The sequence below is a fragment of the Ursus maritimus genome, unplaced genomic scaffold (assembly GCF_017311325.1).
Source record: "Ursus maritimus isolate PB19 unplaced genomic scaffold, ASM1731132v1 scaffold_8, whole genome shotgun sequence".
In the NCBI taxonomy this organism is placed as follows: domain Eukaryota; kingdom Metazoa; phylum Chordata; class Mammalia; order Carnivora; family Ursidae; genus Ursus; species Ursus maritimus.
In genome coordinates, this window is record NW_024426996.1 from 39,002,022 (window position 1) to 39,029,988 (window position 27,967).

General features: G+C 39.2%; 2 protein-coding genes across 2 annotated transcripts in view; both read right to left on the reverse strand.

Moving 5' to 3' along the window:
* Window positions 1–1,122: 1,122 nt before the first annotated feature.
* ARL9 (ADP ribosylation factor like GTPase 9) lies at window positions 1,123–17,759 on the reverse strand. The gene is made up of 4 exons (XM_040625288.1): window positions 16,604–17,759; window positions 13,308–13,470; window positions 10,232–10,407; window positions 1,123–1,620 (listed from the first exon to the last, which is right to left on the reverse strand). The coding sequence occupies exons 1-4, from the start codon at window positions 16,913–16,915 to the stop codon at window positions 1,441–1,443; spliced, it is 831 nt and encodes a 276-aa protein (XP_040481222.1). The 5' UTR covers window positions 16,916–17,759; the 3' UTR covers window positions 1,123–1,440.
* A 1,366-nt stretch (window positions 17,760–19,125) lies between these two features.
* The window catches only part of SRP72 (signal recognition particle 72), a 28,909-nt gene continuing 20,067 nt past the window's right edge, over window positions 19,126–27,967 (reverse strand). Inside the window, exons 17-19 of the mRNA XM_008701496.2 lie at window positions 24,715–24,752; window positions 21,159–21,318; window positions 19,126–20,543 (exon numbers count right to left, since the gene is read on the reverse strand). Of these exons, the coding sequence (XP_008699718.2) occupies window positions 20,366–20,543; window positions 21,159–21,318; window positions 24,715–24,752 (376 nt within the window). The 3' untranslated portion in view covers window positions 19,126–20,365. The remainder of the gene's footprint in view (window positions 20,544–21,158; window positions 21,319–24,714; window positions 24,753–27,967) is intronic.

Below are 27,967 nucleotides of genomic sequence, written 5' to 3' on the forward strand. Positions count from 1 at the left end.
TGTAATTTTTCCTCAATAGCCAAGCATGATGTACTAAGTAAAAGAAACTGCTACAAACAGACCTTTAGTAAGGTGGTGGTGGGGTGTGGGAGGGGGAAGTGTTCTATACTCCTATGATTAGTCTTAGTCTTTTAGTGAGCCTGTGCCTCTGGACAGTGAACTTCACATGTGTGTCTTTGTTTTCTTCTCTGCTTATGTGGGACGAGATGACTCGAATGGGCTGGAGTTGGGCATTTCTCTTCCCCAGGTTAGGCTCTGTTAGTACCCCAGCAAGTTAGGTTCTGGTTAACTAGTTTCCCCTGAAGGCAGGCCTTGTTAATAAAAACACAGTGCTTTGGTATATTTCAAATTGGTTCCTTTTTCCCTCCTCTGGAAGCACCAGGGGATTTTTCTCTAATCTTTGCTGTGGGAATCTCATCAAGCTCCTAAAGATAAGGCTCACAAAATTGTAGGGACCCCACTGTGTCTGGATCACCTGGAGTTTTTACTCATAGTCATCCATCTGAGCCTCCAGCAGTTCGTCAATTACAGTTCTGGTTTTCCTCCCTTGGCACTGGTTCCCACAGTTGTTTCCATTCATGAAGCTCTGCTCCAGTAAATTTTCTCTTCTTGGTTTCTTCAGTCTTGGGGGCAGCAGTTTGCCTTGTGTCCTCGCCTTTTATGGATCCTCGAAGAGCTGTTGATTTTTCAGTCTGTTTAGCTTTTCACTTGTTAGAATGGAGTGGCAGCTTCCGAGCTTCTTACATACTGACTAGAAACTGAAGTCCTTTTGTTTGTTTTTAAAATCAAGACAAGACGCTAAGGTTAAAAGTTGGATTTTTACCACGTTTGTAGTTAAACAGAATTATCATAAAATATTTCTGGTGAAGAAAGCTATCTATGTATAAAAGCAAAATGTCAAGTATTTAAAAATCAAATCCTCAGTGTTCCTATTCTAGTGTATCAGCTCCTGAAAGAGAAGTCTTTCCTAAATCTTTCTACATGTGTTACTTTATATTTCTATGTATGTCTGGTAGTGCTTACTTTTCTCCTTGCCTTATCCTGATATTTCTTTCCTTTCAGTGTTATGCGAATCTACTTAAGGAAAGACACCTAGATTTTTACTTGAAAAGAGGTCGTTTATTAAAATATTTTAATTTAAATCTCAGGTCACCGAAAAACTGCAAATGGTTTGAATGCTTACTAATCTTCACTTTAATTTTGTTGATGAAAATCCAAATCCCCCAAACATATTATTTTACCAATATTTTCAAAGTTCAAAATCTAAATGTAGAGAGGCTCTTAATCAATTAACATTATCTTTGTATATATGTCATGCATTAAGAAAATAGGAAATGGCTTATTTTTTATTTGACAGTGAAAACCTTTGGCTTCAAACCTGTCACTCAACCTTCCCTGGTGACATTTAGATTGAGAGCTGCACAGTGGGCCTGGGCGTGGTCACTGCATATCTGCAGCCAGGTGTGCAATCAAGTCTTTGGCATCTTGCATGACGGAGGGTATTTCTGAGCCGTTCTCAGTCACTTGGGTTCCAAACAAGAACATCTTCCTGTCATTTCCCACCTCAGACAATGCCAAAGCTTCATGGATATCTGTAATACGATAGGCTGCTTCAAGATCCTTCACCCAGAATGGAAAACAGATAGGAAAAAGCTGGTTATTTTGCAATCTTTTTGGATAGATACATTTATTATTCTAATTTATTGCTCTCAATGATCCCACCTCCATTTTAATGTGAAGGATATCATGACCCCATTATTATGACCCCAGTGGTTGCCTGAATATAAAGATTTTAATCAGAATAGTACCAGCAATGGGGCACCTGGCTGGCTTAGTTGGTAGAGCATGCAACAACTCCTGATCTTGGAGTTGTGAGTTTGAGCCCCATATTGGGTATAGAGATTACTTACAAAAAGAGAGAGAGAGAGAGAGAAATAAAGGGCAGCAGAATTATACCAGCAGTTATGAGCTATCATCAAAAAGGAATTTTTGGAATGAGGTCAAGCCATTCTAATACCTTAATCAATTTTCCAAACACTGTGGTCAACCTGCTTCTATTTTTGTTTTTCCATTTCTTTTTTATTTACCGAAAATCATATTCAATAGGATCAATTTTTTTCTATTGAAGTATAGTTGACACACAATGTTACATTAGTTTTAGGTGTACAACATAGTAATTTGACAACTCTGTATGTTATTCGGTGCTTACCATAAGTGTAGCTACCGTCTCTCACCATGCAATGCTATTACAATACCTTATATTCAGCATATGCCATTATATATGCTGTACCTTTCATCCCTGTGACCTATTCATTCCGTAACTGGAAGTGTGTACCTCCCACTCCCTTTCATTCCTTTCTGCCCATTCCCCTACCACTCTCCCCTCTGGCAATCATCAGTTTGTTCTCTGTATTTATGGGTCAATTTCTCCCTTTTGTTTGTTTGTTCTTTTGTTGTCTAGATTCCACATATAAGTGAAATAATATGGTATTTGTCTCATTTCACTTAGCATAATACCCTCTAGGTCCACCCAAGTTCTCACAAATGGCAAGATTTCATTCTTTTTTATGGTGAGTAATATTCCAATATATGTATATATATTAGATCTTCTTTATCCATTTATCTGTTGATGGACATTTGGGTTGCTTCCATATCTTGGCTACTGTAAATAATACTGCAATAAACACAGGGATGCATATACCTTTTTGAATTGGTGTTTTAGTTTTTTTGGGTAAATACTCAGTAGTGGGGAATCATTGGATCATACGGTATTTCTGTTTTTAATTTTGTGAGGACTCACCATACTGTGGGTCCTGTACCAATTTATTTTCCTGTCAACAATGGACAATGGTCCTTTTTTCACACCCTTACCAACACTTGTTATTTCTTGTCTTTTTGATTCTAGCCATTCTGACAGGTGTGAGGTGATCTCTCATTGTGGTTTTGATTTGCACTTTCCTGATGATTAATGCTGTTGAGCATCTTTCTCATGTGTCTGTTGGACATCTGTATGTCTTCTTTGGAGAAATGTCTGTTCATCATATCTTCTACCTATTTTTTAATTGGATTATTTGTTTTTCAAATGTTGAGTTGTGTAAGTTCTCTACGTATTTTGGGTATTAAGTTCTTATCAGGTATATCATTTGCAAATATCTTTTCCCAATCAGTATTTGCCTTTTTTAAAAAGATGTTATTTACTTATTTGAGAGAGAGAGAGAGATAGCGATAGCGAGAGAGAGAGCACAAGCAGGGGGGAGGGGCAGAGGAGAGGGAAAAGTAGGCTCCTCGATGAGCAGGGAGCTGGATTCGACTAGGGGCTCCATCCCACGACTCGGGGATCATGACCTGAGCCAAAGGCAGACACTTAACTGCTTAATCAACTGAGCCACCCAGGCCCCCCTTGCCTTTTCGTTTTGTTGACGAATTCCTTTCCTGTGCAGAAGTTTTTATTTTCATGTAGTCCCAATAGTTTATTTTTGCTTTTATTTTCCTTGCCTCAGGAGACGTATCTAGAAAAATGTTTCTGGTGGTATCTGGTTGCAGTTGATTACATTTCTAGATGTTGGTCATCCCAATACATCCCAATACATTCCAATGCTTGTCTGAGATCAGAATTCATTTATTCTTAGAGCCTGTAGGGACTTCTGAACAGTGTTAATGGATCCAGTAACATGTACAATGTCTCAAGGTAATAAATTCACTGATGGAGAGGAAGAAAATATGAGGAGAATGTTGGATAAAAAGGGGGTTCCTTGTAGAACTCAGTCCGTAGAGCATGGAACTCTTGATCACAAGGTCATGAGCTGGAGCCCCACACTGGATATAGAGTTTATTTAAGGAGAAGAAGAAGAAGAAGAGGTGGAGGAAGGAGGGAGAGGGGGAGGAGGAGGAGCAACTTTGTGGCTCAGTCAGTTAAGCATCCGCCTTTGGCTCAGGTCATGATCCTGGAGTCCCGGGATTGAGCCCCATGTCCGTTCCCCGTTCAGTGGGGAATCTGCTTCTCTCTTTGCCCCTCCTCCCACTCGTGTGCTCTTTCTCTCTCTCTCACTCTCACTCACCCACCATGCCTCTTTTCTGAACACAATGCTATGAAACTAGAAATCAACCACGGAAAAAATCTGGAAAGAGCACAAATAGATGGAGGCTAAATAACAGGCTACTAAACAATGAATGGGTCAACCAAGAAGTCAACAATTACATGGAGAAAAATGAAAATGAAAATACAACAGTCCAAAATCTTTGGGACACAGAAAAGGCAGTTCTAAGAGGGAAGTTTATAGCAATATAGGCCCACCTCAAGAAGCAAGAAAAATCTCAGATAAACAACCTACCCATACACATAAAGGAGCTACAAAAAGAAGAACAAATGAAACTGCAAACCAACAGAAGGAAGGAAATAATGAAGATTGGAGCAGAAATAAATGACTAAAAAACCCCAATAGAACAGATCAGTGAAACCAGGAGCTGGTTCTTCAAAAAGATCAACAAAATTGATAAACCTTTAGCCAGACTCATAAAGAGAGAGAGAGAGAGGGAGGACTCAAATAAACAAAATCAAAAACAAAAGAGGAGAAAAAACAACTGACACTACAGAAATACGAATGATTGTAAAATGATTGTAAAATTACATGCCAACAAACTGGACAACCTACAAGAAATGGATAAATTCGTAAAAACATATAACCTCCCAAAACTGAATCAGGAAGAATAAAAATTTGAACAGTCCAATTACCAGCAATGAAATTGAATCAGTAATCAAAAAAAACTCCCAACAAGCAAAAGTCCAGGACCACATGGCTTCACAGGTGAATTCTACCAAACATTTAAAGAAGAGTTAATACCTATCCTTCCCAAAATATTTCAAAAAACAGAAGAGGAAGAAAAACTTCCAAATTCATTCTCTGAGGCCAGCATTACACTGACACCAAAACCAGAGAAAAACACCACAAAAAAGAGAAGTACAAGCCAGCATCTCTGATGAACATAGATGCAAAAATCCTCAACAAAATATTAGCAAACCAAATCTAACAATACATTAAAAAAATTATTCACCATGGTCAAGTGGGATTTATTCCTGGGATGCCAGAGTGGTTCAATATTTGCAAATCAAGCAACATGATACATCAATAAAAAAGAAAAAGCATATGATCATTTCAATAGTTGCAGAAAAAGCATTTGACAATGTAATTAATCCATTCATGATAAAAGCCCTCCACAAAGTAGGTTTAGAGAGAACATACCTCAACACAGGAAAGGCCTTATGTGAAAAACCCACAGCTAACATCATACTTAATGGGGAAAAACTGAGAGTTCTCCCCTAAGGTAAGGAACAAGACAAGGATGTCCACTCTCACCACTTTTATTCAACATAGTACTGTAAGTTCTAACCACAGCAATCAGCCAAGAAAAAGAAGTCAAGGCATCCAAATTAGTAAGGAAGAAGTCAAACTTCCACTATTTGCAGATGACATGACACTATATATAGAAAACCCTGAAGATTCCACCAAAAAACTACTAGAACTGATAAATGAATTCAGTAAAGTTGCAGGATACAAAATCAAGGTACAGAAATCTGTTGCATTTCTCTATGCTAATAACAAAGCAGGAGAAAGAGAAATTAAGAAAAAAAATCTCATTTATAATTGCACCAAAATAAAATACCAAGGAATAAGCCTAACCAAGGAGGCAAAAGACCCGTATTCTGAAAACTATAAAACTTTGTTGAAAGAAATTGGAGATGACACAAAGAAATCGAAAGACATCCCATGCTCATGGATTGGAAAAACAAATATTGTTAAAATGTCTATAAAACCCAAAGCAATATACAGATTTAATGCAATAGCTATCAAAATACCAACAGCATTTTTCACAGAACTAGAACAAACAATCCTAAAATGTACATAGAACCACAAAAGACCCCAAAAAGTGAAAGCAATCTTTAAAAAGAAAAACAAAACTGGAGGTAGCACAATTCTAGACTTCAAGTTATATTACAAAGTTGTAGTAATCAAAACAGGCACAAAAAGAGACAGATCAACAGAACAGAGTACAAAGCCAAGAAATAAAGTCACAATTATATGGTCAATTAATCTAGGACAAAGGAGGCAAGAATATGCAATGGGAAAAACAAATGGTGTTGGGAAAACTGGACAGCAACAGGGAAAGGAATTAAACCGGGCCACTTTCTTACACAATACACATAAACAAACTAAAAATGGACTAAGGACCTAAATGTGAGACCTGAAACCATAAAAATCCTAGAAGAGAGTAATTTCCTGAATTTGGCCATAGCAACATCTTTTTAGATATGTCTGCTGAGGCAAGGGAAACAAAAGCAAAAATAAACTATTGGAACTACATGAAAATAAAAAGCTTCTCCGCAGCAAAAACAAAACAAAACAAAAAACAACCAACAAAATTAAAAGACAACCTACTGAATGGGAGAAGATATTCACAAATGACATATCGAATAAAGAATCAGTATCCGAAGTACATAAAGAACTCACACAACTCAAAACACACACACAAAAACAAATCATCTGATTAAAAAATGGACAGAAGACATGAACATTTTCTAAAGAAGACACACAAATGGCCAACAGACACATGAAAAGATGCTCAACATCACTCATGATCAGAAAAATGCCATTCAAAACCACAATGAGTTATCACCTCACACCTTTCAGAATGGCTAAAATCAAAGCCACAAGAAACAACAAGTGTTGGCGAGGATGTGGAAAAAGGAACCCTCGTGCACTGTTGGTAGGAAGGTAAACTGGTGCGGCCATTGTGGAAAATAGTGCGGAGGTTCCTCAAAAGATTAAAAATAGAACTATCCTGGGATGCCTGGCTGGCTCAGTCAGTAGAGCATGCAACCCTTGATTTCAAAGTCATGATTTTGAGTCCCTCACTGAGTGTAAAGTTTACTTAAAAAAAAAAATGGAACACCCTATAATCCAGTAATCACACTACTGGGTATTTTACCCAAAAAATGAGAAAACACTAATTCGAAGGGATATATACACCCCTATGTTTATTGAAGCATTATTTACAATTGTCAAACTATGGAAGCAACCCAAGTATCCATCAATAGATGGCTAAAGAAGATGTGGCACGTGCGCGTGCGTGCGCGCGCGCGCACACACACACACACACACACACACACACACACACAGAGGAATATTACTCAGCCATAAAAAAGAATGAAATCTTGCCATTTGCAACAATGTGGATGGATCTACAGAGTATAATGCTAAGTGAAATAAGCCAGTCAGAGAAAGACAAATACCATATGATTTCACTCCATGTGAAATTTAAGATACAAAAGAAACAATGGAAAGAAAAAGAGACATACCAAAAAACATACTCTTAACTATAGAGAACAGTTACCAGAGGGGAGATGATTGGGGTGATGGTGAAGAGGTGAAGAGGATTAAGAGTACACTTACCTTGATGAGCACTGAGTAATATATGGAACTGCTGAATCACTATATTATACATCTGAAAGTAGTATATTAACTATACTGGAGTGAAAATAAATTAAAAAAAATGTGGTCATTTAAAAAAATAAATGGAAAGCTATGTATAAAGAAGAGAACCATAAGCAAAGTAAAATAATAGTCAACCAGTTGCTGAAGAAGATATGTGTAATGCATGTAAGTAACAAAGGATTATTTTTCCAAAAGATAAGAAACATTTCTACAACTCAAATAAGAAAAGATAAACACCCTAATAGAAGTTTGGGAAGAGATATTAAAAGACAACTCACAGGGCGCCTGGGTGGCTCAGTCAGTTGAGTGACCGACTCTTGACTTCCACTCAGGTCATGATCTGGGGGTCATGGGATCAAGCCCCATGTCAGGCTCTGCACTGGGCATGGAGCCTGCTTGAGATTCTTTCTTTCCCTCTCCCTCTGCCCCCTCCTCTCTCTCACTTGCGCTCTCTCTCTCTCTAAAAATAAATAAATAAAAGACAATTCACAGATGTGGAAATTAGTTTCAAAGAATGAAACAAATTTGAAACTAATAACCAATGCACACCTGAAAAGAGCTTAACTACAAGCTCACTAGTAGTTAAGGAAATGCAAATTAGAATAACAGGATAAAATTTCAGCCCCATCAGATTGGCAAAAATGAAAAAGTTTGACAATACCAAGTATTGAAATGGATGTGGAGCTGCAAAAATCTGTCATATTCTGCTGGTGGAAGAATAAATTGGGGCAATATCTTTGGAAAACAACTTGGTAAGATCTAGTAAAACTGAATACATACAAATCCATAAACCCAGCAATTCCTCTCTTAGGTGTATGCACTAGAGAAATGTTGATACACACCTACAAGCAGACACATACATGAAGATTCACTGTAGCACTGTTAAGAACAATAAACAACTGGAAATCACCCGAACACCCAGCATGAAAATGGTAAAATTGTGGTATATTCATGCAATGGAATACCATACAGCTCACTTACATGTACCATGGTCTTCGTAGTTTGCGGTACTTAAGAGGCTCCAGTTTAAAACAAAACCAAAGCTCCAGTCCTTCTTCTTCTTCTTCTTTTTTTTAAGACTGTATTTATTTGTTTGAGAAAGAGCGCACAAGCAGGGGGAGGGACAGAGGCAGAGGGAGAAGCAGACTCCCCGCCAAGCAGGACCCTGGGATCATGACCCAAGCCGAAGGCAGATGCTCAACTGACCCAGCCACCCACCCTACAGCCCTTCTTTTTTTTTTTTTTTTTTAAAGATTTTATTTATTTATTTGACAGAGAGAGACAGCGAGAGAGGGAACACAAGCAAGGGGAGTGTGAGAGGGTGAAGCAGGCTTCCCACCAAGCAGGGAGCCTGATGTGGGGCTTGATCCCAGGACCCTGGGATCATGACCTGAGCCGAAGGCAAACGCTTAATGGCTGAGCCACCCAGGCACCCCCTCCAGCCCTTCTTTTAAATATAATCTGCAGAACTAGCTTCCAGGCTGGACTGTAACATAGGCTCCTCCTTTAGGTCATCATTTGTAATTACTTGGTTTACTGCCATAAACATTCACCCTTAGAAGTAGTGGAAGAATCAAGTTCCCTAATGATTGGCAATCTTAGCAATTGAAAGAGGGGCTTTAGTATTACAATGCTATAGATGTTTAATTTTTTAAACTTTTTTTTATTGTGGTAAAATACACATAACAAATTTACCATCTTAACCATGTGTGAGTGTACGGTTCAGTATATTCACCTGTTGTGAAACCATCCACCTCCAGAAGTCCTTTCATCTTGCAAAACTGAAACTCTGTACCCACAAAACAATAACTCCCATTTCTCCTTCCCCCAACCCAAGGCAATCATCACCAGTATAAACCCTGTATGCCTTAAATAATGACTCCTCCTTCTCCTCTCCTCCAATTCCCTGGTAACCTCTACTTTACTTTCTGTCTCTATGAATTTGACTACTCTAGGTACCTCATAAAAGTGGAATCATACGATCTTTGTTGTTCCATTACTGGCTTATTTCACTTAGCATAATGTCCTCAAGGTTTCTCCATATTACAGCATGTGTCAGAATTTCCTTTTTTAGGCTGAATGATACTCCATTGTATGTATATCACGTTTTGTCTATCCATTCATCCACGGAGGGACATTTGGGTTGCTTCTACCTTTTGACTACTGTGAATAATTCTGCTGTGAACACGGATATATGAGTATCTGAGTTCCTGCTTTCAATTCTTTTGAGTATATACCCAGATGTGGAATTGCTGGATCATATGCGGGTTCTATTTTTAATTTTTTAAGGAAGTGCCACACTGTTTTCTAAAGAGACTGAACCATTTTTCATTCCCAGTGACACTGTACAAGGTTCCAATCTCTCCGCGGTTGTTAAATATTTTTTATGTGTGTGAAATAAATTCAGGTCAGGCTAATTGATCGAAAACAAACTATTTCTTTATGTATGGTAGACACTCAAATATTTTGTTGAAATCAATTCAACCATCAGTAAATGTTTATTGAATTAAATTCAATGCATATTTGTTAAATTTCTACTATGCTTGTTCAGTATAAGGGACACAATGATGAATAATGGTCTTTATTCTTAAGGAGCTCATAATCCAGTAGATCTAATAAGTATAAACTAAACTGAATTTACAGCATATTGTTAAATATCTAGCTATTAAAAGTAGACATTTCTATTTCTTTTAGTAATAATAAAACTATTGAGTACAACTTGTATTTGCGCAGATTTTTACCTGTTTGTTTGCAAACACAACCAGAGGAAGGATTGGGTTTGTTCCAATTAATTGATGAAGGTGTTTCTTGGCTTCAGGTAACCTGTTGTGATCTGCTGAATCCACCACAAAGATCAGCAGCAATCCTCTGGACAGGTACATTTCCCAATAGGCACGGAAAGGTTCACTGCCACCAACTACAGAGAACAGTAGAGAAAGAAGACAAAAAAACCATTGCAGAAACATCGACTGAGGAGGCAGGAAAGGCACTTTTGGGTAATTTCCAAACACAGGACAGGTGTTCTGATAAAATTGCCACTGTGTTAGAGTGTACCCAATTCTGAGAATGACCAGAGACATGTTACTAGGGAAATGGCTGGTAGGAATATTTACCCTCCATAAGTGGTTCAATCATTCTGGAACACAAAGACTCAGCATAAAGACACTAGATACTACAGTGGATACAGTGGATGCCTCCTGACCTGTAACATGCTGCGGCCACAGGGACCAGTGCCTATCTGTTAAGCTCAGAAAATGGGAGTATGTTATATGTTACTAAAATAATTCGGGGTGATAGGTTAAAACACACCTTTCTCCTAAATAAGTTTTTTTTTTTTAAAGATTTTTATTTATGTATTTGACAGAGACAAACAGCCAGTGAGAGAGAACACAAGCAGGGGGAGTGGGAGAGGAAGAAGCAGGCTTCCAGCGGAGGAGCCTGATGTGGGGCTCGATCCCGGAACGCTGGGATCACGCCCTGAGCCGAAGGCAGCCACTTAACGACTGAGCCACCCAGGCGCCCCCCAAATAAGTTTTAAATACACTGAATTCACTGGCCAGCCTCATTTGCACTATCTTTTTCCTTCGTCAAAATCCCAGAACTAATTTCTCCTCTTAACATTGCACTAAGATTTAATAGGATCCTGTGGGCATTAAAGAATATTTGCCTCAGAAAAAAAAAAAATGTCTTTGGATTATTTCATTCCGTTGATTCTTCCCAGAAGAAATTTACTGGTATGATAATATATATACACAATGAATTTAATTTTTATTTTTCTCCTACAACAGAGGTTGGCAAACTTTGGCCCACAGTCTAAATCTGGCCCACTGCTTACATTTGTACAGCCCAGGAACAAAGAATGGATTTTACATTTTTAAATGTTGGGGAGAAAAAGAGAAAGAATAACATTTCATGACACGGGAACATTATCACATCTGGATTTCAGTGTCTATAAATAAAGGTTTATCAGAACACAGACGTGGACTTGTTCACATACTGTCCATGCTGCTTCCACACTACAAGTTTAGTAGCTGCGTAGAGAGCATGTGGCCATCAAAGCCTACATTATTTACTACCTAGCCCTTTACAGAAAAAGTTTGAAGACCCTTGTTTTAGGAATTTAACAAAAAAAATTAAAATACTACTGGGAAAATGTCTTGATTTGCCTGTCCTTTGTTTTCCTTTTACAAAGGTAGGTTAATTCCCTAAATTATTTTGTGTTATTAACTTTTTAAAAGAATGTGTAATCATCTAAGTAATTCATATGGTTTTAACATATTTAGTTTAAGCATGAATGAACATTTGGGTTGTTCCTCATTTCGTGTGTGTGTAACACTTCATCTATATAAGGATTTACCTATGACATTTCACCTATATAGGGATTTTTATCTTTTTGTTATTAACTTCTAACTGAATTGCAATGTATTCAAAGAACATGGTTTGTATGATGCCCCTTCTCTGAAAAATTTGTTAATGCTTGCTGTATGATCCACTAGGTGGATCATGAGCCTTTGAGAAGAACCATGTATTATAGCTTTGGGATGTAGCTAAAATTGTCTAATTGAAAATCTTATATGGTCCATTAGATGAAACTTATTGTGTTCAAATTGTCTGTATCTTTGCTGATTTTTTTCCTCTTTGATTCTATTAATAATTGACAATATGTTGAAATCCCTCACTCCAATGGTAGATATGTCCATTTCTTCCCCTAATCGAAGTCTTCCTTTCTTTTCATCCCTTCGTTCCTTCCTTGCTTTCTTTTCACTTCTTATATATGGAGACTATTTTCTTAGCTATCTATTTGGTTAAAATTATTATTTCTTCTATAGCTTCTGAACAAATTAAAACCTCTATTCCTAATAATGTTGTTAGCTGAAAGATTTGCCTACACGTTGAACAATTTCTCTGCCCGTATTTTCTTTTTGTAACTGGATGAAAGCAAAAATAAAAAGGCGATTACAGTAATCTAAGGGAGAGATGGTGTCGGTTCCAAATGAAATAGGTGCAGTAGGAAAGGATATAACTGATGAATTCAAGCTTTGTTTAGAGGTAGAAAAATTCATAGTGTTTTATTTGTGGACTGGAGTTGGGGGTGCAAAAGGAGACATCAGGGTGACTCCTAGTTTTCTGGCTTGAGTAACATGATAGGTGAGGAACCATTTACTGACCAGTAACAGTTATGGAGATAAATCAAGCACTTTGTTTTGACCCTTTTAGGTTCAAGAGGCCAATTAGATATACTGGTGAAGATGTCAGGTGACATTTGGATATGCTTGGGCTGGGTACGTAAATTTGGGAGTCATTAGCATAAAGATGGTATTTAAGGCCAATAGGATGGATAAAATCATCCAAGGAGAGAATGTAAAGAACAGAATCTAATGCAACTTTGGGGAACAGCAATATTTAGAGAGGTGGTGACTCCAGAATTACTTTAGTGTAGAGACTTCTGGGTTGCCCTCTGGTTACAAAAAGAGGTTTGGGGCTTTTTTATAGTTGCATTTGCAGAGAAGGAAGTATGTCGTATTTACTTAGACTGAATGTTTATTGGGGGTAGTAAAGGAAAAGAGGCTATTATAGGAGGGGGTGCTATAGCCTTCCTTGCAGCTCCCTCTTATGCCAGCACTGAAAAAAGGAGGAAATAAGAATAGAAAGTGAGATCCTCCACACTGCACTATTGAACTATACATGCATTCTAAAAGTGTAGGAAAACCTGACCCAGTGTCACTTTTTCATAAGGGTGCAGTGTTGCTAACGTATGTCTGGCTTAAGGTATAACAAGATAAGCCTACCCTGTTACTAATGAGAAAGAGGGCTTACTCTCCAGAAACTCCATCTGGCTATCTTCAGTGTTGATGCATACTGCATTGAAGCCTTGGGTGGGTGCCACACTGTGCTGGACTCTGTTTAAAGCTAGAGAGTGCAGAACACTGGTCTTTCCTGCTCCATCCAGGCCCAACACAAGGATCTGCTTATTTTTCTCCTGTGAAAACAAAAGACAAATCAAGAAACCTATGCGACCAGAGCCTTGTTTTCCTGGCTCCTGGAAGCGTGCCTGCCTGTGGTAGGACCCAACAATAATTGTAGAATTGTAAACCAGAACAAAACTTCACAGAACATTTAATATGTCTAGGGGAACCTGGCTGGCTCAGTTAGTAGAGCATGGGACTCTTGGTCCTGGGCTTGTGAATCCAAGCCCCATGTTGGGCGTAGAGCTTACTTAAAAAAAAATTAATAGATCTAGAACAAACTGTACCAAACAGCCATTAGTTATGTGGTATTAATCATACCACATCCCTCCATCCTCCAACTAGAATGGTGGTGATCAATCTATTAAATATAGACTTTACATATATCAGGATTTATAGAAGGTGCCATAGATCTCTGGATCAATTTTCAGACTTTACCTTGCTTCTTGAGTTCATGTCCACTGGGGAATGCACCAGAATTCAGTTTGTTGTTTGGTATCTTGGACCTCTATGGTTCATTACTGACTATGCCATTCAGCATGTAAGGACCTAAGGTCTCATATTATTGATCTGTTTTCTTTCCCTAATTGGATCACTAACTAGCTTAAAAGACTTTAGGGCAAAGTTCCACCTTATACTTTTTAATATAAGTATCATGATTGAATGAAAAGGCTAAGGTTATAGAAATTGTTAAAGAGGTTCCAATCACAAATGAAGATTTATTTTAGAACCCGATGTTAAAACCTGTTGAACTTGACATAAACTTTAGAATGCAGCATTCCACCAACATACCAGACTTAGAAATTTTTATAATAACTGATTGAGAGACAAGAAGGGCAGGCTGGTATGAAAAGTTCAGAGTGCTCAGAAAGGTGGCTTTTAGGGTACAATATTTAATGTGAACAGTAATAAATGACCAACAATACAGCCAGATTGCCCACAGGAATTCAATTCTATTTCTCAAACTGCCTACTGGTAAAGTTTCTCATGCACAAAAAACACCGGTAATTGTCTTCAATGACATTATTTGGAAATAACAATAATCTTTTACATTTGTACTTGAACACTAAATGACATTAGATTTAGACTGGGTTTCTAGTAAAAAGTGAATTTTTTTCATTATCCCACTTTTTCTTTTGTTGAAAATAAGATCTATGTGAAAGATGTTTGAAGATCTGGTCTAACAGGGTCTTGTATAGTAGAGCATGATTTATGAAAACTGTCTTGTGAATAACAGAATTAGAAAAAGTGCATGTTTGTTTTTGGAGTTCTTGATGGCTTGTAAAGCAAATGGTATTTCCACAGTTATTTTCTATCTTCATCTCCATTCCCTTCCCTCTGCATCTAAACGCTATAGTGTCATTCTGGGAGTGTGGTGGTGACGAAGAAGGACTTCCTGGATAGAGAATACTTCACAGGATGATTTAAATCACATGCTTTAAAGCGAAGTTGGGCCCAAGAAATGGCTGCAGGGTGTGGACTGTGTCCCCCTTACCGTCTCCACCAATGGCCCCACTCATGGCTCCCCCAACATATTTTATCAGTTCCAAGATGCACTCCTCCCCCCATTTTAACATATCCAAAATGAGGGTTTTATAATTCATGGTATGTCTTTTTTTTTTTTTTTTTTGCAGAGAGAGAGAGAGCGTGCCCTTGCGGGCAGGGTTGAGGGAAGGAGCAGAGGGAGAGGGAGAGAGAATCCCAAGAAGACTCATGGCTGAGCACAGAGCGGGGCTTGATCTCAAGACACTGAGATCATGACCTGAGCCAAAATCAAGAGTGGGATGCTTAACCCACTGAGACACCCAAGTGTCCAGATATGTCATATTTTGATTGGCAGCATTTTTTTTTTCTTTCTCAGTGGTGCTAAAATAATGGTATCTGACATCCGAGGAATATTGTGAGTAAAAACAGTTCCCTACTCTCTTTTCAACCACATGGCTGTCCCTACTCTAACCTGTCTAGAAATTCTGCAGTCACTAATGCTTACATTTTACTTTATTTTTTAGCAAAATACATGCTTTCTAATGTTTACCATCTCTTAAGGAAAGCTAGGATTACTGTTAAGCCAAAAGTTCTGACACAATTTGTGATTTTGAACACCACCGTTCCCTGTCAATAGTCATTCTTTTAACGATAAATGGATCTATAATAGTCTGTGTTTTACCAGAGATCAAATCGCAGTTAATAATTCAAATTGTTTAGAACCAGAAAGCACCTGCGAGCTCAGGAACTCCAGGAGCAAGAAGCTTATTAAGCTGATCCAAACAATGCCTGTTTTTTCTTTCTTTTTATCCTACACCCCTCAATTTTTTCACTATGGTAAAATACACATAATATAAAATTTACCATCTTACCCATTATTAGGCATACAATTCAGTGGTATTAAATACATTCATGATGCCCTGCAACCATCACCACCATTCATCTCCATAAGTCTTCATCTTGTAAAACTGAATCTCTGTACTCATTATCATTCTCCCTCCCCTCAGCCTCAGGCAACCACCAATTCTATTCTACGATTTTGACTACTCTAGGTACCTCATATAAGTAGTACAAACACCATAGGTATTTGTCTTTTTGTGATTGCAGTGCCTGGTTTCTGAGACCTCTCAGTTAAAACTTGGTGACCATCCCTCTGGGTGCCGGTGCTCCGAAAACAAAGGAAGCAGTAACCACAGAGAAGGTCCAGCCCTCAAACACATCTGCACGAATTCAGGGGCCCTGCACTACAGAATGGAGTCGGATAGAGAGCCCGCATGCGGCGAGTGCTCGGGGCTGGTTTCGGCGCTGTAGGCGGGGTGTGGCCACTGCCGCTGAGCGCCGGACAGAGACCCGGCAGGCGAAGGGCCCCTTCCGCCCGGTGCGGACCAAGCATGACCTCTTCTTCTCATCGCTACGCCGCCCGAGGGTGAGCGCAGGAGCAGGGTGGGGGGTGAGGGTAAGGCAGGTGACAGGAAGGGGCTAGCAACGGTCTTGCGAAGCTTGGCACACCCCCTCGCATCCACAGATTAAAATGCCCTCAAAGGAGACCCGCTTCCCTCCCGCGCGGGTCGGGGCCTCGCCTCGGACGTAACAGAGCCGGCGGCGCTCGGGCCTGACCGCCTACAATGGCCTTGGAGAGCCGGTCGAGGCCCGGTCCCTTACCGGCGGCTCCAGCGGGGGCTTTGTCAAGGCGCTGTTGTCCTTCTTCTCTTTCTCTTCTTTTCCCTTGAGTTGTTCCTTCTCTTTCTCGGTCTCCCGCTCTTTCCTCTTTTCCTCCTCTTTACAGTTACTTTTCTCCTCCTTTCCTTTCCCCTTCTCCTTTTCTTTTCCCTTAATTTTCTCCTTCTCCACCTCCTTTTTCTCTTTCTCCTCCTTTCCTGTTTCCCGAATTTTCTCTTTCTGCGGCTCCTTCCCCTTCTTCACCTTCCCCTTCTCCATCACCTTCCCCTTCTCCATCACCTTCCCCTTCTCCATCCCCACCGCCCTGATTTCCTTCCCTCTTTCCGCGCGCCCGCGCGCTGGAGCCTGGGCCCTGGGTCCCGGTAGGTGTGGCCCCCGTGGCGGACGCAGGGTGGAGACGTAGGTCCACGCGGCGTAGACAACACCTGCAGTCGCTGCGCGGCCGAGGCCAGTCCCAGGGCGCGCTGGCTGCCGCCGGGCATCTGACGCCCGCTAGCAGGGGTCTGCGGCGCCGCGGATTCGCTGAACGCGGGGCGGGGGAGGGGAGATTGCGGGGGAGCTAGAGGAAGCGTTGACCCAGGGAGGTGGGGGAGGCCCAGCCACGGGAGTTGGGAGAGACCCGGGGGACTGATCTTCCGGGTAGGAAAAACGCCCCAGGCGACACGTCCTCCGGAGGTCGCACTATGGCCCCGATACCCTTGTGTGGGCCGCAGTCTCTGAAAGGCCTTCCAAGCCGGCCCAGTTCCTAGCGTGTCACCTCTCCCACATTATCCTAGAGCCACCCGGCCCACGTGTCTCCCATCGGAAGAACGCTTCGGAAGCCGCCGGCGTCCAGAGCATCCCAGAGGTTTCCCCGCCTCTCCCAGCCAGTAATCACAAGCCTGAAAAGCGAAGTCGGGTATCTTCCCATCCTCCCTCCCGTCTTAACTCCACTAGGAGTGTCTAGCGGCCGCTATCCAAGATGCTTAAGAGAAACATGAACGGTTCCCTTTTTTTTACATGTCGCTTAAACGGAATTACCTGGAGATTAAATTAGTAGTCCACTAGGAACATAGATAGTAGTAATGATGGGTATTAAAACTACAACTAAACAAAATAGTCACCCCCCAATGTTCCCATATGCAGCCAAACAGGTACCCATGGGACCTTTCAAAGGTGGTGTTAATATTTCTTAAGTTGGTTGAAAAATATATGGATGGTTCTTTTTTATTATTTTTTTTTTTTTTAAGATTTTATATATTTATTTGACAGAGACAGAGATAGCCAGCAAGAGGGAACACAAGCAGGGGGAATGGGAGAGGAAGAAGCAGTCTCCCAGCAGAGGAGCCCGATATGGGGCTCAATCGCAGGACCATGGGATCACACCCTGAGCTGAAGGCAGATACTTAACGACTGAGCCACCCAGGCGCCCCTTATTATTTTCTTAAACCGCTCTCAAGGATGTATTTCACAATCTAATGAAATTATCTTAATGCAATAAATTGACTTTCTTTCATCAGATCTACTGTTCCAATAGGCTTGTAAGGAACAGTGAATGACAGGCTGGTTCCAGCTTTGAGTGATGTAAGTTTTTAACGTTAGCAGTTTACAAGCAGCCTTGAAAATGCTGTGCTTAGTAACTTAAAAAATGTTTACTCCTCAATTTGTTTATAAACACACATGAACATGATGAATTGTTAGTGAAGTTACAACTGGACTCTCTCAGTTCCATCAGATTAGTTTTGAAGCTTTGTGGGAGGGGCAAGAAACAATTTTAGATATTCAGCCTAAAAAATTCTTAGGTATACCAACCAGAAAGTCCTCAATAAAATGCCAAAACCCAAAACACCTTAATCCATACTCACTGCTAGAATATTTTATTTTAAAATGTACCACAGTGAATGGATGTATCCATATTGGCTTCTATAATGTATGTACACGTACACACACACACACACACACACACACACACACACACACCCCAAGTATATGTCATTGATTAAAGACCTGTCTAAAAGAAGAAATAATTACTAGAAAATTAATATAGATGTTTATACTTCATTTGACAATTATAACTTACTTAAATTGAGGTTTCAGTTGCTTAGTAATAACTGGTAATAACAAAGGCTAGTAATTACAATGACTAAATAGAGAAATGGAAATTTCACTCTTGGTGCCTTGGGTCAAAATTTTCAACGATGGATAACTTTCACCAAAATTCTGTAGTTCAGTTAACCTAAAAATGATTATCCTTCACCACAGAAATTTAATGGAATCCTAAATAACAAATTTATGAACAATTATTCCTGTAATGGAGTATATATTCAGAAGGAATAAGTATATCTTACCAAAAGATTATTCTCTAAGCTCAAAAAATATTATGCCATAATAAGTCATTCATATATAGGAGGGTCTCTTGTTTAGACATTACTGCAGATTCTGATTAGGCAGCACTGCATTTCTTACTCTTACAAAGGAGGGAAAGCCTTTTAAAAAATATCTTTGAAGAAGTTTCAATAGGTATGTTCAGAGTCAAACACAGCAGCACTTTATTAACAAGGACGAAATAATATGATCACAAGGAAATACTCAGTCTAAATTCAATGCTATCTTGGGCAGCACAAAATGAATACTAACAAGGGTGGCAATCCAGTGTGTCTGTCTCACAGCTGTTCAATGGGAAAGTGGCTTGTAAGCAAGGAAGACCAGAGCAACACTGACACCAGACTGACTGTACAATACTTCATTACTTTGAGAAGGGTAATGAATAGTTGTACCCCAAATGACAAAGGTGAGTCATTTTAGTATCTATTAATTGGGCCAAATAGTTAAGTTCTAATACTGCCCGCTTTTGAACTCTGGAGGATTTCCTCTCTACCTCAGAAGTCAATGTTCATGCTCTTAACAGGGCCATTAAATCTTTTGATTGAGACACTCCAAACCCATCTGACTCAGAACACTGGGTCTAAGAGTCAACTTCCTGCAACATCGATACATTTTCCTTGAGTTCTTTAATGGTGCCAAATCAGCATAATGTCATCATAATCTGAAAACAATACAGGGTGCAAAGAAGTCCTAATTTATATATGTGTGTGTATATATGTACATACACACACATTTCATTACTATATATATAGTATGTATATATAGTATCCCATACTCCAGGATCACACGACAGAGAATTTATGGTTAAAAGCGATCATGACATTTACTTTAGTTTTCCTGTGGTCATTCATGTAATGAAGTGAAGAACACCAGTGTATTAATAAGGTCCCTTTTTATCACATGATATTTCTAAGCAGATATTTGGAATGCTCAGAAGATTCCACTTTCAGTCTCTTAAGGCCTCCTAAGACATAATTTAAAGTGGGATTTGATAGGAACAAATATCTTCGGACTCGAGTTGAAACAGAAGTAGGTTCTGTTTAAATCCTAGGAAATTTTGGATAACATGCCTTGTTTGTGAAACTGAAAAAACACCAGATCACAGCACACAAAGAGAAAAAAGGCAACAGAGATCAAGGTGGGAAAATGTCCAATTATTTTGAGTCCTTATCATCTGTGCAAAGCTAGGTGGTACAAGCAGGCCAAGTCTGACTAGGCAGAGTTTGAGGAAGATGTTTTCCTGTGTGATGCACAAGAAAATCATTTCATGAAAATGTGGGTATGGGAGAGGGAGTAGCTCTGTGCTTCTTGCTGTGTTACCTTTATTATGTTCCTAGTGTCAGCGAGACTACAAATAGCCTGCAAACAAGAATGTTCTAATCACCAGCCACCTTTTCCACCTTTCTTCTTTTTCTGTTGCTGTTTCTTTTTTGTCGCTGGAGCCCCTGCAGGTTTCTGGTGTCTTGGGGGTATGATATTACTTGTAGATGCAGATGCTGTTGCTGCGCTGCCAGGTCTTGGGGAGGTTGGTGGGCTGCTCACAGTTTTACTGGCATCCCTGAAATCATCAGGTCAGGAGAGTGTTGGTCATTCATATATTCAACAAAGGAAAAGACTATAAAAACATATGTATGTGGATTTCACTTTCTACTCCTAACAATCTCCCACACATATTCTATTTCTTTTAAAGTGGGCTCCCCAACTTCCTATCCATTTTTCTTTTGAATACAGTATTTACTGCTTTTAATTAAAGAAAAATATGTGGTTCATGCCAATTTTTAGAAAGCGCAGGAAAGAAAAAAATTTAAATGACTCAATCTTACAATGTTAGAATAACTTATTTAGTAACATTTTTAATACTTCTAGTCATCTTATTTATAGTATCTGTCCTTATTTTCAGTTAGTTGAATGACTCTATATTTAGCTTCCTTTTGAAAATACTGGAATCCTAACATTTATAATTCTATAATCCTAGTATTTACAATATAATCAAACCAGAAACACATTTTTTTTCCTTTACATAAGCATATTGGCAAAACACTTACTAAAGATATCTAACTGTATTCCTTATACTAAAAATATATTTTAAAAATTCTTATTAATGATCCTGAGTCCATCTGAGAAAGAATCAACCTATGCTGTGAGTGACTTCAATTGAGGAGCAATGACTTACAGTTCAGATGAAGCTCCTGCAGTTGCTCCCTGGGTCCCTTTTCCAATCTGATCCTTCTTTTTACCCTTCTTTCTTCCCCGGTAGTAAGAACGTTCTCTCATTGGTAGCCATCTTTCTGGGTCTGGGGTCACCTTTGGGTCATAATTCTTAGGCAGTTTTCCTGTGTATTAAGGGATAAAGAAATGAGATATGTTCATAATGTTTTCAAGATAGTCTGCTTAAAGAATGTGTCCAGGCCCAGGAATAAATAACATTAAAACTGAAATAAGTTCATCTGAGAAGGTTTTATTTCTATAATCTAGCCAGGGAAAAGACCTTATTAAGCATAATACAAAATTCAGAAGCCATCAAGGAAAAGACTTCACAGATATATCTATTAAAAATTTTTTTTAAAATATTTATTTATTTATTGTGCAAATGGTGATTTATTAAAGCACGGGGACAAGACATGTGGGCAGGAAGAGCTGCTGCCTAAAGTTTCATTTATTTTTAAATAATCTCTATACCTTACGTGAGGCCCAAACTCACGACCCTAAGATCAAGAATTCTGACTGCACCAGCTAGGTGCCCCTATATAAAAAATACTTAATTGCATTTGGTAGGAGATACATTTTTAAGAGAAATAACAAAAAAATATTTGCATATTATATAACAGAGTGGACTGATATTCTTAACATAGAAACAGGTCTTGAGGCACCTGGGTGGCTCAGTCATTAAGCGTCTGCCTTCGGCTCAGGTCATGATCCCAGCGCCCTGGGATCGAGCTCCGCATTGGGCTCCCCGTTCAGTGGGAAGCCTGCTTCTCCCTCTCCCACTCCCCCTGATTGTTTTCCCTCTCTCGCTGTCTGTCAAATAAATGAATAAAATCTTAAAAAAAAAAAAAAAAGAAAAAGAAACAGGTCTTGATATTCAATAGATAAATCATGCAAAGAAAAATGGTGTAATTAGGGTAAGCCAGGAGAAATAGAAGTCCTTACTCATGTGAAAAAATGTTCTACCTCAGTAATTACAAATGAAAAGGTAGCAAAATTCTAACAAACAAATATTAAAAGCAGTAACAATACCCAGTGTTGATGAGATAGTAAGAAACACTCAAACACTATGGCAGAAGTGTATAATGGTATAGCCTTTGAGAGAGCAATTTAATTTGGCAGTACTAGCCAAAATTTGTACGTCTAGAAATTTATCCTGCGGATACCCATAAGACACAAAGTTATGTATAAGAATATGGGGGTGCCTGGGTGGCTCAGTCAGTTGAGCGTCCAACTCTTGAAGTCGGCTCTGGTCATGATCTCAGGATTGTGGGACTGAACCCCATGTCGGGCTCTATGCAGAGTGGGGAGTCTCCTCTCTCTCTCTGCCCCTCCTCCTGCTAGCACCCTCTCTCTATAAAATAATAAATCTTAAAAAGAACATTCTCTATGGTATTCTTTAAAGTAAACTAACAAGTGTCTATCAATAAGAGAATGATTAAATAAATTAGAGTATGCCCACATTATAAGAAGCTATAGCTATGGGGACGCCTGGGTGGCTCAGTAGGTTAAGCATCTGCCTTCGGCTCAGATCATGATCCCAGGGTCCCGGAACTGAGTCCTGCATCAAGCTCCTTGCTCAGCAGGGAGCCTGCTTCTCCCTCTGCCTACCATTCCCCCTGCTTGTGCGCTCTCTCTTTCTCTCTCCTCCCCCCACCTCTAACAAATAAATAAATAAATAAATCTTAAAAAAAAAAAAAAAAGAAGCTATAGCTGTGGGTTAAAAAGTACATCTATAGGGGCGCCTGGGTGGCACAGCGGTTAAGCGTCTGCCTTTGGTTCAGGGCGTGATCCCGGCGTTATGGGATCGAGCCCCACATCAGGCTCCTCCGCTATGAGCCTGCTTCTTCCTCTCCCACTCCCCCTGCTTGTGTTCCCTCTCTCGCTGGCTGTCTCTATCTCTGTCGAATAAATAAATAAAAATCTTAAAAAAAAAAAAAAAAAAGTACATCTATATTTATTAATTTGGAAAAATGTCTGCATGATACAGTCTAAAGTAGAAGATTAAAACAAATTATCCGGAAGATATTGTTCGTATCAATTTTCTAAAAACTTTTATTGACTGATCATGTAAATGTATAAATAATATATGTTTCTATATACAAAAAAGTTAAATTGTAATTATCTCTGGGAGTATGAATTTTGGGTAGGGAATTTTCCATGCTTTATTGCCATTGTATAATGACGGAAGTTTTGTTTTTAGAATGAGCATATGTCACTTACAAGTTTTTAAAAAGTTTTTAAAACTTGTAAGTTTTAAAAAATACTCATCTGGAAACCGCAAAAAAATAGAAAAGAAAGTGATATTACAGGTTACTGCTACCTGTAGTTATCAGCTGTTCCCTTGCAGTATTACTAATACATGAAACAAATACTTAGCATGGGACTCAATCTCAGGTTTGTGAGTTCGAGCCCCACGTTGGGCATGGAGCCTACTTAAAAATAAACGAAAGAAATGAAGGAAGGAAAGGAAGGAAAGGAAGGAAAGAAAGAAAAGAAAGAAGGAAAGACAGAATGAATCTGATTTATACCACAGATTTCTCAGATTCAGGAACAGGTAGGTGGCTCTAGGGATAACTTCTGACTAGTTGAAGCCAAACATGGTAATTCTACCCACTCTTGCCAGGAATTAAGAACACAGCCTAAGCCAATCCATGCATGTCATTCCCTTGGTTAATGGTTCACGCTTAGACAATGACCTATGTTGGCCCATGAGATTAATGGGAAAGACATGACAACTGCAGAAAGGCCCTCTTTGAACTGTGGATATAAATGACAAGCCCCACGGGCGCCTGGGTGGTGCAGTTAGTTGAGCATTCAAACTTCTGATTTCGGCTCAGGTCATGATCCTTGGGGTCATGAGACTAAGCCTCATGTTGGGCTCCAAGTTCAGCATGGAGTCTGCTTGGGACTCTCTCTCCCTCTCCCTCTGCATACCCCCCTGCCCCTGCATGCACTCTCTAAAATAAATCTTAAAAAAAATAAATAAAAAAGACAAACCCTGACTGTTGCTAACAAACATATGACTCTAATGGGATTCAGTTTTGTATACGAAGAGATAAAACTCCTAGATTAGTCAATCTTTCCTATACACAGCTATTTTCATAAATAGCCAGTTCAAATTGAGTTCAGTTTGTAGCTAAAAGCACCCTAATGAATAAAGGGCTTACTGTGTGCCAGGCATCATTCTGAGATCTTTACATGTGGTATCTCATTTAATCCTAGAAGGATATATAACATCCATTTTATAGATGAAAAACTCAGGCAGGTACATTAAGTAATCTATTCACAGTTATAGCAAAAGAGCAACATTAACTAGAGCAAAAATTTGAATTCAGGCAATCAAACTCTCTAGAGCTGTGGTCTTTAAAGTAAAAAAAATTAAATATTAGCTATAGTCAAGGCAAAAGTCAGTGTTCAAAGACAATCGAGAGAACAGTGTTTTTGTCTGAAGATTTTTATACTGGGCTAAACTCAAGCTTTTATCTTGTAAAATCTAAAGATAAAAAAAGAAAAATCCTTACCCTTCTTTTTTTTCTTCTTCTTTTTCAAATCTCCCTGTCTACAAAGAGAAGAAAAATCATTACCATTGTCATGATAAAATATCAATACAGCATTAAACATGTGCAAAAGAGTGAGCTGGGCACTTTATCATTAGGCACTTAAGATTTGGCACTGTCTCTCCAAAGTTAACAAACTAGGCGGGATATTAATACTGGTTAAGTTTAATCAAGCTTCACACACTATAGTTTTTAGAAAGTGGTTTAAAAAAGATTAGCAAGGTTTTCAGAAAACAGACACCATTTATATTGCCATACATTAAATTTAGTAAAAAGAAATCTGCACAAGCATGAAAATCTACAATACTATGTTAAGTTACATGTTTGGCAAAATTAGAGAACAGGTAACTAAACTCTTAGGCAAAAGAACCACGCGCAGGTGTCATACATGCAAAGACTATCTCTGGGAGGGTATGTAAGACAAGAAACATTGGTTGTGACCTTGGAGAGAGGAAGAGCATATAAGGATGGGAAGAAGCTTTTATTCTGTATGTTTTTATCTTCCAGATCTTGAACCTGGTGAGTTTACAGAATTTTCTAAGTAAAATCTTTATTACGTACACTTAAAAAAAAAAGGGAAGGTGTAGTGAAAGGATCATGAAAAATAAAGAAAACACTTCAAAATAATGAAGTACTCTGACACCTGTAAGAGGAAGACATAAAAAATATCTCTGCACATAATCATACGTGACATGCCTCTATGGGAACTATGAAACAGTGAACTAAAAAGATGAGACAGCAACAATTTCTGCCCAAAATTCATTCTACCAAGTCGTTCAATTGTGAAAATTCTTTCAGGGCATTCTAAAGAATAAGAAATGCAACATACAGGGTCATACTTTAACGAGCTTCATCTCTCACCCAGGCTAAGCAAGTCTTCTAAACTGTCTCTCTACAAAAATCACCCTCCAGCCATACCTGCAATTTCCCAAAGGTTCTCTGCCTTTGCTCACACTTGGCCTAATTCATCCTCCTCAAGAGTCAACACAGTCACCTCTTCCATGAGGTGATTTCCTAGCCCCCAACTGTTCCCAGGAAGGACTATACCCTCTGCCCTGCACAATCACAGAACATGCAACCTTTATTGAAATTACTGCTGTATTTCCTTCTGCTAGACTTAGGTTCTTTTAAGGGAAAGGACCATGACTTATTTTTTGTCAACAACACAGTGTATCTTCAAAAGAAACTAAACCTTTGGGGCACCTGGCTGGCTGTCAGTAGAGCATGTGACTCCTGATCTCTGGGTTGTGAGTTCGAGCCCCCCATGAGGTGTAGAGATTACTTAAAAAAAACAAAAAACTAAACCTTTGTATCCAAAAGTGAGCATAAAAGGCTTTAATAATGCCTAATGAAAATAATGTGCTGAAATTTAAAAGCCTAAAAGTCAGTATCTTTTTTTTTTTTTTTAAGATTTTATTTATTTATTCGACAGAGATAGAGACAGCCAGCAAGAGAGGGAACACAAGCAGGGGGAGTAGGAGAGGAAGAAGCAGGCTCCAGCAGAGCAGGGAGCCCGATGTAGGGCTCAATCCCAGAACGCTGGGATCACGCCCTGAGCCAAAGGCAGATGCTTAACGACTGAGCCACCCAGCCGCCCCAAAAGGTCAATATCTTAATAATTGTCTAAGGAAAAGGAGAGGATTAAAGGATTAGAAAAGAGCTATATTCTTACTAATTACTCAATTCTGTTTTGAAAGAGGAAAAAAATACAGAAAATAATTAAATAGGGGGCGCCTGCGTGGCTTAGTCTGTTAGGAATCCACCTCTTGATCTCAGCTCAGGTCTTGATCTCGGAATCGTGAGTTGAAGCCCTGTGCTGGGCTCCACGCTGAGCATGGAGGGAGGGAGTTAGGGGGTGAGGGGGAGAGAGAGAGAGAAAGGGGGGAGGGAGGAAGGAAAGGAAGGAAGGAGGAAAACCTTTAAATAAGCATTACTTGAAAATCCCCTTAAGATTTGGCTTGAATTTTTCATTTTGGGATTCTTGATAAGGTTTGAGGTGGGACTCATATGATGAAATGGAATTTGGACCAGGTAGTAATCTGAGACTCCAGTTCCTAATTTTAGTTAAAAAATCTATTATGAGGATGATAATGCTTTTTTACCAGAGTTCATAATGTAGTTACTCATATACTATTGCTAATATATTTTTTTTTAAGTTAGGAAAAAATTTACATTTCAAAAGGCACTCAGAAAAGGAGAAAACAGGGACACCTGAGGGGCTCAGTCGTTTAGCATCTGCCTTCAGCTCAGGTCATGATCTCGGGGTCCTGGGATCAAGCCCCACATTGGGCTCCCTGCTCAGTGGGGAGTCTGCTTCTCCCCCTCCCTCTGCCCCTCCCCACCATTTATGCTCTCTCTAGCTCTCTCTCCCTCTCTCTCAAATAAATAAAATCTTAAAAAAAAAAAAAAAAAAGGAGAAACAGTGAAAAACCATGAAAGCCAGAAATCTGGGGAAGGATTATCTCTCTTCCATTCTCTATTCATTCCAAGTCTCTATTCATGGAATCTTAAACATTTCACTGTGTTTCTGAGATGGCCAGGCGGGAGAAGAATTGGAATTTGATTTCTTATAAGTTAATGAAGCTTGATAATCTTCCTTCCAAATCAGCACAATAAACCTCATATAGAACTATATGAGAACTAAACTCGATATAGAATTACTAAATGATGTACTAAATATACGCCAAAAACTTACAAGGTAAATAAAGTAGGGGACAACCAGCTAATGGAATACTATGCATAAAAAGAATGAAATATGTCTATACTAAAAATATGAAGAAGGGGAGCCTGGGTGGCTCAGTCAGTTAAGCATCTGACTTAGGCTCAGGTCATGATCCCAGGGTCCTGGGATTGAGCCCCACACTGGGCTCCCTGCTCAGCAGGGAGTCTGCTTCTCCTTCTACCCCTCACCCCTGCTCATGCTCTCTCTCTGAGAAATAAATAAAATCTTAAAAAAAAAAAAAAGAATATGGAGAAATCTCCACAACTTAGTAAATGAAAGCAAGGTGGAAAATAGTAAGTACAACATAATCCCCTTCTGTAAAAAAACAAAAAATAAACCAATCCAAGGAAAATATTTCTAAATCACCTTTGTGTGTAAACACAAAGAATGTCCTGAAGACAGACACTCAATACCAAAGGTTAATTTGGGGGTGGGATGGGGGGAGGTGGTACACAACACAAGGACTAAGAACTGGGCATAGCAAAAAGGAAGCGG

Excerpts from the sequence above, each read along its gene's own strand:
- ARL9 (XM_040625288.1), bottom strand. The coding sequence starts at position 16,915 with ATGGAGAAGGGGAAGGTGATGGAGAAGGGGAAGGTGATGGAGAAGGGG. Across the intron at positions 13,471-16,603 it reads AGCCCCCGCTGGAGCCGCCG|GAGAAAAATAAGCAGATCCT; the intron begins GTAAGGGACCGG and ends TTGTTTTCACAG. Across the intron at positions 10,408-13,307 it reads CCAGATGGAGTTTCTGGAGA|TTGGTGGCAGTGAACCTTTC; the intron begins GTAAGCCCTCTT and ends TGTTCTCTGTAG.